Genomic DNA, 12036 nt, shown 5'->3' on the forward strand with positions numbered 1-12036 from the left:
ATTAAAGTCAGTTTCATGAGAAAAAAACCAAAAAGCAAAACCCATGTAATAAGCCCTCTGAACCCACCCAGCTTTGACCTTGTTTTCACTGGCTGTAGCAGGATTCAGCCGGTGCAGACATGCTGTTAATTGTCTGAATGGCTTTTTCTTTTTTTTTAAAAAAATTCCCTTTTAGGGCAACAGCTATTTTGGCATATTTACCACAAGAACTTCTAGGCACCTCATGTTATGAATATTTTCACCAAGATGACATAGGACATCTCGCAGAATGTCATAGGCAAGGTAAGCTGGGCTGTACGACAGGTCTTAAGTTTAAAGTGCCCCCCTGCTTCTAGACTAGTCCACGTGACCTCGCAGAGAAGTTTGCCTCTGTGACGTGGGAGTCACCCAGCCCAGGAGTCTTCAGGCCAAGACATCTGTGAGGAGGGGAGGCTACTGCAGCCCCATCCAGCCCCTTACAGATAACCCCCACCCCATTGCCTCGCAGATTCCTATACTTGGGCCAGGGCAATTTCCGGAAGGCATCTCTTGTTCAGAGGATTTATCTGGCCCCTATAAAAGATTTCGTATGGCCCAAACGGATCTAATTCTTTTCCGCAAAACCCTGCATCGCCTCCTACGTTTCCCTCTTGATTAATGGCATGGCCAAATATGTAGCCTCCTGAGATGGAAACCAACATCGACTCCCTCCTTTACTTTTTCCTCCATCAGAACTGTTCATTCACCTCAGACATGCATTTCCAAAGAGGCCCCTTTCTGCCACCTCCACTGCCAAGACCCTGGTTCAGCCCATGTACCCACCTGATAGTTGTGATGGACTCCTAACAGGCCTCCCACTCGCTTCTGTCCCCAGTCCGTCTTCCATCACTATCCCATTTATGCTGTGATAGATCGAGCCTGATAATGTCACATCCGTGCTTAAAACCTCTCCTGCCTTTAGACTCAAGCCCAATCACCCTTGACAGGCGTTCAAAAGACCCTCCGCCTTCTGGCCCTGACCCACCTCCCCAGCTTTACCCCCGCCCCCATCTCTGCCTGCAGAGGCCTTGTGCTCCAGCCACACTGACCATCTCTCCATTCCCTGCCCTACCAGACCCTGCCACTCCTCGGGCAGTGCTGGGTTCTTCCCTCCCTCCCCTTGGCAAACTTGTATTCATCCCTCAAGACTCTGACCTCCTCTGCCTCTCCTGAGGGCAGGAGTCACATCCTGTCTCCTCTTTTACCTCCAGTGCCTGGCACATGAAAGATGCTCATTACGTGTTTGTTACATGAAAGAATGAGGTTTCCATAGGTGAGTGACCTCTCTGAATCCAGATGTCCTAAAAATGCTGTACTGCCTTCAGGCTTTGTGATGGGGAAATAACATGGGCCCTTTGGACAGTGCCTTCTCGTTGTGTGGTGTTTACTTCATAGCTGATTCCAGTTAGATGTCTAGAATGCAGTCAGTTATTCCCAGAGCCTTCATTTCATACACTCTGAAGAACAGTGACAGGTTCACAACCGAATTGGAAGGCTCAGAGTCAGACCCTCAGAAACAACCTATTCTCTGAAGTGCCAGCTCCGTGGCTGATTAAAGAGGGATGGCCTTGGAGCCTGAGTGCACTTCGGATTTGGTTAGTTCAATGCATTTGTCTGAGGAAACAATAATGCTCATGGTCTCTTTGTATTTTCAGTTTTACAGACAAGAGAAAAGATTACAACTAATTGCTATAAGTTTAAAATCAAAGACGGTTCTTTCATCACACTACGGAGTCGGTGGTTCAGTTTCATGAACCCTTGGACCAAGGAAGTAGAATACATTGTCTCCACCAACACCGTTGTTTTGTAAGTGTTTTTCGTATGTCAGAAGCTCCCTTGCTTCACAGGGAAATGCCTTGGGCCCCTTGCCTGGGAAAAGGGGGTACAGGTGACAGCCAGTATTGCATCCTTTACTGCCGTCTTGCTGATATCCTGTGAAGCCTCGGGACTGGCAGAAGCCAAAAGGGGGTTAACGAGGGATGAGCTTCAGCACTCATACCTCTGAGGCCCCGGCTGGTGGAGTTGCTGCAGGAGACAGCAGCGTTTCCTACCCGGCAAAGCAGTCAGCCTTTGAGTTCCGCAGGCCTGGCATCCACTGGTATCACTATGGAGGGAAGGCTTGGTCATCTTTGAAAGGCTCCCCAGCCCATACTGGCTTCGGCTGAGGAGGGCCGAGGATCTGCGCCCACCGGGCTGGCGGCCTGAGCCCCGGCAGCTGGGACGCCCCCTCAAAGGCTGCCACCTGCTGGGTGAGCAGGGAAGGGAAGGCCCTCCTCTTTGGCCTGCTCCCCACATCTCCTTCCCCATGAGGTCCAAACCCCCCACCTGTAGGCGGAGCCGATCGGGGGGCTGGGGCCGGCAGTGGGCTGCTGCAGCCGCCGCCTCCGCTGGACCGCGCCCCACCTGCACTGGGAAGGCCAGGCAGGCAGGAAGGCCAGGGGCCGGGGTGCCGTCCATCGTGTCCTCAGACAGTGAGGAGACCTATGAGCCGCTCAGACGCTTCGTTTTGTGGCCTGTCCAGGTCCAGAGTGGACACCGGACACCTGGCCAAGGTGAAAGGTGCATGGTTCTGAGCAGGCCTGACTCACGTTTCCTTGTTGCTGGGATGTTCACAGAGCCAACGTCCTGGAAGGCGGGGAGCCGAGCTTCCCTCAGCCCACAGCATCCCCCCGCAGCATGGACGGCACGCTGCCCTCTGGAGAAGGTAACTATGTGCCGCCGGGGCGCCCGGGCTTGCCCCTGAGAAGCTGCTTGTGGCCACCATCCCCGAGCCCCCGGTATTTGGGGTCCCCGGCCACCATCTTCTGTGGAACAAGGGAGGCCTCGCGGGGATGATCACTAAGGACGCTGTCATCTCGCTTTCTCTGTTGAGCCTGGAATGCCGGGAACTTGTCTGTGCCTTTGCTGAGGCTGCCTGGGCCCTGGAAGCCTTGACGTGGCAGCTCCTGCTGCCTGTGCTCTCCTCCCGCTGGGCTGCCGGTGGCTGCGATGCGAAGCGCTCTCGGTGACGGCCGCCGGGATCCCGTGGTGGGAGAGGGTGTCTGTCAGCGCCGGGGTGCGCTGTTCCCGCGGGGCCGTCCCCCGGCTCGGCCTTGGCCGCTGCTCTCCGCACCTGACTCCTCCTCCCTCAGGCCTCTGCTTGCATGGCTTCAGCCCCTGCCTCTGCATCGGTGAATCCTACCTCCGGTTTCACTCCTGAGCTCCAGATCCGCCTTTTCAGCGGCCTCCTGGGCGAAGCCACCTGGAGTCCCACAGGCACCTATAACTCAGCACATCCAGATCGGTTCTCTGCACACACCCTCACCCCCAGTCTGGTCGGTTAAGCCAGAAACCGTGACTCCTACCTCTCCCATTATATCAAAACACACACTCCTGTCCCTTCTGTCTTTACACCTCTCCAGCCCCACTGTTGCTACCTCACCCTCCCCATCTGTTGCTTGGCTTACTGCAGATAACTTCCCAACTCTAGTCTCCCTGCCCTCCTCTGCGCCCGCGTCCTCCACTGCAGTTCCTTCTCCACACAGTGAACTTGTGTTTTCTGTGTCAAGCACTTTGGTGCTCCTTGTCCCCTGTGGATACTGTTCAAATCTGTTAGCGTGGCATCCAAGGCCCTTCATGGTCTGACTGGTACCTGCCTCTCAGTTTCATCTGTCACTCCTCCATCATCATTTGTAATGAGTTTCTTGGTGTAGTCTCCCAAGTTGTGTCCTGCCTCAGTGCTCTTGCATACACTGGTCGGTGTGCCTGGAATGCTTTCCCCTCCTTACCTCTCTGCCAACCTACTTTATGCTCCTCTCTCAAGACTCAGCTCAGAGTTAATTTCTTCCAGGAGGTTGCACCTGGCCCTGCATGAGTTGGGTGCCTCTTGCTGACCTGTCAAACTTACCGCAGTTTGTTCCAGCCATTGTTTATCTTGTGTGTCTCCCCATTAGACTGTGAGCTCCTTGAGGGCAGGGATGCGGACCTATCTCTGTGACTCTGGTGTGCAGCCCAGTGGCTTTCGGCCAGCGTATGTTGAGTGCATGAGGAATTAGAAGCTTTAATATCAACATCTCTGATCCTGGAAGGAAACTTGAGCTTTTCCCTGCAGGAATGCCTTTTCCTGACAAGCTGTGGCTCTCATGTTTCTCAGGGCACAACCCTAAGCTTGAACTTCAAGTGGATCATGGGATGAAGTGGATTTAATTTAACACATAATAGCATTTCTCCCTCGGCTTTCCCCTTTCCCACTCTCAGATTCCTCTGTTGTAGGTGGCCCAAAGAGGACCCACCCCACTGTTCCAGGGATTCCAGGGGGAACCAGGGCTGGGGCAGGAAAAATAGGTCGAATGATTGCTGAGGAAATCATGGAAATCCACAGGCAAGTAACACCTAGTTGTTCCCTTAAACCAGTGTTCTCAACCCCCAGGGCACTTTGCCCCCCAAGGGATGTTTTGTTGATGTCTGGAGACATTTTTGGTTGTCACAACTGACTGGGAGGTTGTTGCTAAACATCCAGTGGATAGAGACCAGGGAGGCTGCTTGCTAAACATTCTACAGTCACAGGACAGCCCTCCCAAGCCCCGGCCCCTAAGGAAGAATTTTTCAGTCCAAGATGTCAGTAGTGTCGAGACTGAGAAATCCTGCCTTTAAATAAAGAAGCTAAACCCAAACAGGCCAGAGCTAAATGGAACTCTGGGAGGCTCAACTTTCTTATTACTTTGTATATGACCCAAGGAGCTTCCCAGTAGATAGATGAACACTAACATTACAGGACTGCAGGAGCAGAGCCGAGAACTGCCATGATCTGGGTCTTAACGAAACATTAGCTTCTTCCAGTCAAAAAGTTGCCTAGGATTAGCAATAGAGACCAAACAAATCAGCTAGTAATAGAAGCTCCCTTGGGCGGAACTTCTTTTCCATATGAAAGAAAAGAAGCTCTGAAGCAGTTTATCTGGGTTGAGTCCTAGGCCTCTGCTTAGGAGATTCATGTAACTTCTTGCACTCTGTTGACTTAAGCCATAAAAGGGAGGCAATATCTATCTCCCCGAAATTGCCCTAGGATTGTGAGAGAACTCAGGAAAGTTCCAAGAACTGACATGTAGTGAGTGTTCAAAAATTGTTTATTAAATCTAAGTCTTTAAGAACAGTCATTGAGAGGGAAGCAGTAATTGTAAGTCCATTTGAATTTGGGCGATAGAGAGGGTGGTAACCAGGTCCTTAGGCGTACAAACTTAATGGAACATAATCATAGGATCCCTGCTGCCACTGGCTTGATTCTCTCAGGAGAACTGGAGGCCGACCTTGTTTTCTAATTGGCCACAGGGGGGCTCTTATCCCAGTGGGATTCCAGAAGAGCACAGCCCTGTTCCAGCCCTTCAGGAATGACGGATGTGGCTGTTTGAACCTACCTCAGGAAGGAGGTGTGGGTGCAGTGTGCACTGGTAGTCTGGTGCTGATCAGTCCCGGCGTACCCTGTGCCTTGCTCGAGACCATCCAAGGACAGTATAAAACAGTCCTTGAATGCAAAGGTCTTAAGATCTTTGCGAAGCCTATTTTCTTTATGATAAAAGAAAAAAGGGGGAGTGCATGGGCTGAAGCAAGCAAGGGAGGACGGGTTTGAACTTGGCCTTAGCTGGGTTTTGTGATGAATGTGGGTGTTCTAAAAGACAGGCACACGCTGGAATGGGCGTGAGATGGGGTATTCAGGACACAAAAAGCAGGCCATCTACCTCGCAGCCTCTTTGTAGAAAGGAACCACAGAGCTGTGATGGGAGATTGCTAAGAATTCTAAGAAATGATGTTGAACAGTCGAGACTGGACGAAAATTGGAAGACCCTGTGCATTGTAGGATGCTGAGCAGGTGTTCAAAGTGGTGTGTTAATGCGCATCGTGGAGGTTGGGAACTTCCCTGGCGGTCCAGTGGTGACGACTCCGCGCTTCCAGTGCAGGGAGTGTGGGTTCGATCGCTGGTTGGGGAACTAAGATGCCACATGCCGCGGGGCACAGCCAAAAAAAAAAAAAACCCCAAAAAACAAAAACAAAAAATAAGCATTGTGGAAGTTGGATTGGAATAGGAAGAGATGAAGGTAAGCATGCTTCACAACCCAGGAATGAGGCCCACCTTACAGTGATAGTAGTGTCCAAAAGAGAAATCAGTAATTTAAGGACTAGATATTGAAAATGAAATAAGTAACTACGAAAAGGCAATTCTAAGATAGGGAAGCTGGGGAAACAGTGGTTCCATTGATGTAGGTAGGGAAAAGTGGGAGACATTCAACAATTGTTCAGTAAGCAATTAGTAGTCATCTGTGTGGGTGAAGAACACCTGGTATATAGTTGTATCCCGCCTTTCAGAAGATTATGATCCAGGGGAGAGAGAGAGAGAGAGACAGCTTGTTTACTCACAAATTACAGAATTAGGCAGTACAGGCCAAGAGCCAAGACTGCTGGGCAGTGGAGGGGTCCCTGGGAGACCCAGAAGCTGCAATCATCCATGTAGGTGCTAAGAGCCTGGTGGTCACGCAGCTGCCATTCAAGTTTCCCTAAACTCTAGCTGTGGTGCCAGGTCATGGCTTCCTTTGCTGAGGTCCTTCAGCTTGACAAGAGTTTATGTGGATTTACAGCTCTAAGTCTTTTCCTCTGTAAACCTACTATGCTGAGAAATTAGCTGAGGAGGGCTTGGACCCATTTTTCATCACCTGTTGCCTTAGAAGATGACAATGACGACTACTGCAAGGCCACTTTCTAGGTGGGGCTGAAACCACCCCAGCACCCTCCATTTCCTGAGTAGTCGCTAGCTAAGCAGTGTTTGTAGGGTAGAGAATAAGTCATTTGCGGTGGATTCTAGTTCACTGTATCAGAGATAGAATGCCACCAACTCTGAGATCTGGATTCTGTGAGCAAATGAAGCTGTCCAGCTACTTGAAATTCACAAACCTGAAATCCAAACCCTAATCCAAGGGCTTTGTCAGTGAGAAGCTTGCCTCCAGGATCTGTGTTCTAGATCAGGTGCCTATGGGATAAATCCAGCTTATCACCTATAAATAAAGTTTTATTGGAACACAGCTATATCCATTCACTTGCATATCATCTATGGCTGCTTTCAAGCTACAGCGGCAGAGTTCAGTAGTTGTGACAGAGACCATATGGCCTACATAGCCTAAAATAATCACTCTCTAGCCCTTTACAGAAAGTTTGCCAATCCCTATTCTAGATCTTCATCCTCCTTCTCACCCCCATCCCTCAACAAAACACACACACTCCACTGAAAAAAGGAAAGGCAATGTAACTAACTCCTCTTTTCTCTGACAGGATAAGAGGGTCATCGCCTTCCAGCTGTGGCTCCAGCCCATTGAACATCACAAGTACACCTCCCCCTGATGCCTCTTCTCCAGGAGGCAAGAAGGTAGGGCTGATGACTTTTAGACTAAGGCCCTTCTTCATCCAGAGAGCTCTTGCCCAAGTTCTGAAATACTGGAAGCGGGAGTATATAATTGTGGCTGCTGAAAGCAGTAGGGCCCTTTTCTCCTCCTTGAAGTAACTGCGTCTGTGTTAGGGGAGGCACAGAGCGTACCAGTGGAGCCAGGGAGCCTTGCTGACATTGTTGGAGGGTTTATCCCATGTGAGTGGGGGAAGGCAGAGAGAGATCTTTCTAAGGATTGGGGAGCTATCAGTCCATTGTATAGAGGGAGGAATTCAAGAGCTCCCGTGAGGGAAGGGTTAGTGAGTACCTAAAACTATCTAGTTCTCTGCCGGGAGTTTTCAAGGGAGAAAATATCGTTAGTGTCTAGTGCAGGTCCTGGAAACAGTGATACCACCAGCAGTCCTTTGGAAGGCAAGTCATGCCTTTGCAGTTGCAGAATACTTAGGGATCTGCTTGGGTTTCCTATGATGGGACAGCATTGAGTACAAGTAGTTTATCAGTCGCCAGCCCTCATGAAGAACTGGCCAGAAGACTATATTATAAATAGTCTTAGAAACCAATAACCTGTTTTCATCTTTAGTGCTGATGAGAGAATTTACAAGCTTAGGCCAATGTTAACTGTAAATCGTAAATCTATTTATAGTATCTGATGTTAACATAGGTTAGGATGCTGCAAAGGCCAGCATCTTGAGACATAAAGTCTTCCTTCCCCTATCTCCCAAGACATGTACACAGAGAAAGAATATTAGTAATTTACATAGGGCACAAACTGTATCAAAAGCAGGACATGGGTCTTCAAAACTGGGCTCCTCAGAGACTCAGGTTACCAGGAGCTGTGGTGCTGCCAGGTAGGATTGGGGCGAGGGGCAGGTGATGAGGAAGACAAGGCAGGAAGACTCCTGCTTCTTCCAGGGCAGCTTTACTTCTGATACATGAATCTTCTGTAAAAGTGTTGATTTGAAAAAAGGTTTTACTTCCCCCAAAAAGGTTTGAAAGCCAATAAATTAACGGGTAAGAGCACAGGAAGACAAGGCAGGAAGACTCCTGCTTCTTCCAGGGCAGCTTTACTTCTGATACATGAATCTTCTGTAAAAGTGTTGATTTGAAAAAAGGTTTTACTTCCCCCAAAAAGGTTTGAAAGCCAATAAATTAACGGGTAAGAGCACAGTTGGAAGACAGACCTGGGTTTGAAGCCTAGCCTTGCCATGTGCTGGCTATGTGGCCCTATACAATTTTTTAAGCCTTAGATTTCTCTATAATGCAGCTAATATAGGTTAGGGCAGCCAGCATCTTTGCACATGAAGTCCTATTATGAAAGTATATATGTGAAAGTGGCTGGCCTTTGGTAATGACTCAGAAGATAGTACTGACAGATGAAGTCTGGGCTGGGCACACCCCTCCCCCCTGCTCGCAGGCTGAGCTCTTAGCTCTGTTCTGTTACACCGCTAGGTCCTTCCTTCCTACTGGAGCCACCGTCTCCTTAGCATGGTATCCTCTTCTTTGTGTCTCAATTCAACTTTTAGGCATTTGATTTCCTGGTATTACCAAGAATCCCACTACTCTATTTTGGAAGGTCATCACTCCAGTTCAGTGCTTAAATATTACTCAGGGAACTTTCATATACAATCTCTCATCTTATCCTCACAACCTCATAGGTGACAAAATCCAGGCTACCAAATGTTACATGACTAGCCCAGAATTTAATAAGTATGGCCTCAAACTAAATTCAGGTCTCTTGACTTCTGATTCTTTTCACACCAACAAATGCCAGAGATCTAAAAGTATACTCTGCATCACAAAGCCCCAAGTATTTTTGAGGCATTTTTGGAAAATGTTTCCTTTTCTTTGGGCTTATAAAAGTGGGTCTGAGAAGAAATTCTGAATGTATTCTGAGTCATCAGCAGCAGGACCTTATAAGAAAGGCATCTAAACAAGATGGAGTTAAAAATGACAGCATTAAATAGTGTACCAAAGCCACAAAAGTAAAGGTGGCCCCAGGCTTCCAACCCTTCCCAAGTCACTTTCAAAATTGGCAGGTCTGAAAATGAGCCATTTAGCCTGCCAGTTGTTTTAATTAGGGTCAAGCTAAATACAATAAAAAGAGGAGGCTTAGTGAGCCTCATAGGTTCCAGGAGAGTCTGGACATCCAGAGGTTCCAAGGCAGGGTGACATAAAGCAGCAGTTCCCTAAACGTCATCTGTTGTCTTTTGGTGGGGTTAGGGAGGGGGCATCTTTTCAGGGGTCTGCATGGTCAAAAGTATTTTCATAATAATGCTAAACAGTTTTTTCTCACTGTGTTGATATGTGAACTGATAGTGAAAAAGCAATGTTGGGTAAGACTGCTGGTGCTTTTACAAAAATCAAGCCTGTGGCACCAAACTGTACTGACAGTCACTGTATGTCACTACCGTATACTCACAATAATAAATTTAAAAGCCAGCTTCATTTAAGAATGTCCTTAATAAAGCAGTAAAATAATTTTATAAAATCCTTGAGTAAATCTTTTAAAACTGTTACAAAATGGGAAGTGTGCATAAAGCACTTGTGCTGCACACAAAGTATGATGGTTGTCTCAAGGAAAAGCACTTGTGCGACTATTTAAGTTATAAACCGAACCCAATCACCTTTTTCATAGGAAACCATTTTTACTGTCGCAAACTATGATTTTTCAGACTTGGGTATTTAGTGTACATTTTCTTGAAAATGAATGAACCTGCGACTTCAAAGAAAACAACTGACAGTGATAAAATTTTAGCTTTCAAGCAAAAATTAGAATTTTGGGGAAAACTTGTATCTGCTACTTTGAGCTTGACTGCTTCCCAAAACTTAAAGATATTTCTGATATAGGTAATATTAACAATGGTGATGTTTTAATGTTGTACAATGAAGTGTGTCAACATTTGGAAGATCTGTGTAACTCAGTGAACCAGTATTTTCCAAATGACTGATGTAAGATATTTCAAAATCATGCAAAGGTAAAAAAGATCCATCCTAATTTCCAAGATATACCAATGGATTTCAACATAACAGAGTATCAAAATTTCATTGATATGGTTTCAAACTCCACATTGCAACTAATCTTTAAGAAACTTCCACTTGCTGAGTTTTGATGTAATATCAAAGAAAGAATACCACGATTATTTGAAAAGGCTATTAAAATACACCTCCCTTTTCCAACTGCCTATCTATGAGAGGCCAGATTTCCTTCAGATATGTATTTCAAACAACATACCTAAACAGACTGAATGGAGAAGCAAATGAGAATCCAGTTAAATTCTCTTAAGCCAGATATTCGATTTGCAAAAAATGTAAAATGACACTTCTAACTTTTCGTTATTTTTGAAAAGTTTTTTCATTAAAATGCTATTCATGTTAATGTGTAATAGTTTTATTATACTTTTTAATGTATTAGCTTTAACTTCACATATAGTAAATATTGATAAATGTATAAACAAAAGTTCTTTGGAGTCCTCAATAATTTTTAGAGTGTAAAGTCTTTTTGAGAGTCTCTTCAAAAAGTTGAATTGCGGAGATAAGGTTGTAATGCCATCTACTGGCAGGGCCTGAAATCCCAGCTGCTACCAAACTGTTTCCTCACCTACATCCAAATACTTCTCAAAAGGTGCTTTTCTATGAGACTCAGTCATGGGGCGGGGGGGGGGGGCGGGGGGGGAGTTGGGGGAGACAGTTCTGCTACTGAGGAGTGGTAATAATACTTCTCAGTAACCTCTCTTAAGAACTTAAACCAGTGGTTACTAATGGCACCTGTGGTATAACTAGTGATGATTTATTCTAGTGTTTTGCTGTTCATTTGCGACTCCTCAGAGCTGAGTCTCTTCACAGTGTAACAGCCCTTTATTTCTTCAGCAACATCTGTTGCTATAAGTTTTCCTCCCTTACAGGGGACCTGCCCAGCTGGGCTCACTGATGTTTAGTCCTTGGCCTTAAAGAAACATGTGAACGCTCTAAGGATTTTATTCAGCCTTTAAATTGCCTGTGTGGGCTGAATCCAATAAAGAGAATAGTTTGGGGGAGAGGATTTTTCCTTACTGTGACCATTCCTAAGAGTCTCTGATGTGAAATCATCCGATAAGAAACTGAAGCCATTTGAAGCTTTTTCTCCCCACCTTCCTCTTTTCAACATGCTTCATCTTCTTGGTGACACTGCATAAAATACTGATTGAAACTGCTGATGATGTGAAAACTTCACTTTTGTTTGCAGATTTTAAATGGAGGGACTCCAGACATTCCTTCCAGTGGCCTACTACCAGGGCAGGCTCAGGAGAACCCAGGTTATCCATATTCTGATAGCTCTTCTATTCTTGGTAAGTAGCATTATTTATTCATTTCCAATGCAAAGAGCTTGCAAAAAAACATGTGGCATAAAGTCAGTTTTAAGAACTGAACTGGAAAAACAAACCAGTTCTAGGTAAACTTGATAAGAATAAAGTAAAGGTTTAAAATTTGTTTAAATCTTTACTTCAAAGTTGAGTTTAATGGTTGGGTTCTCGCTGGGGTCCAGGTTTGTCCCTGGAACTCAAGAGGAGGCTACAGCGGCCTGGACACAGGCTTTCTCCCAATGTGCGGAACATAATCTCTTCGGAGGGAGAGCC

General features: G+C 46.6%; 1 protein-coding gene across 12 annotated transcripts in view; it reads left to right on the forward strand.

Annotated features, from left to right (window-relative positions):
• BMAL1 (basic helix-loop-helix ARNT like 1) overlaps positions 1-12036 on the forward strand; it is a 103720-nt gene that overhangs the window by 90591 nt on the left and 1093 nt on the right. For 8 of the 12 annotated variants that reach the window (XM_059931169.1, XM_059931167.1, XM_059931166.1 and 5 more), the window contains 6 exons: positions 176-282; positions 1674-1824; positions 2634-2722; positions 4255-4378; positions 7312-7405; positions 11646-11748. In XM_059931169.1, the coding sequence (XP_059787152.1) occupies positions 176-282; positions 1674-1824; positions 2634-2722; positions 4255-4378; positions 7312-7405; positions 11646-11748 (668 nt within the window). Of the gene's footprint in view, positions 1-175; positions 283-1673; positions 1825-2633; positions 2723-4254; positions 4379-7311; positions 7406-11645; positions 11749-12036 lie in introns of those variants that run through there. The other 4 variants (XM_059931174.1, XM_059931175.1, XM_059931176.1 and 1 more) reach the window with 2 other exon arrangements.

Source organism: Balaenoptera ricei, chromosome 8 (assembly GCF_028023285.1).
Source record: "Balaenoptera ricei isolate mBalRic1 chromosome 8, mBalRic1.hap2, whole genome shotgun sequence".
NCBI lineage: Eukaryota > Metazoa > Chordata > Mammalia > Artiodactyla > Balaenopteridae > Balaenoptera > Balaenoptera ricei.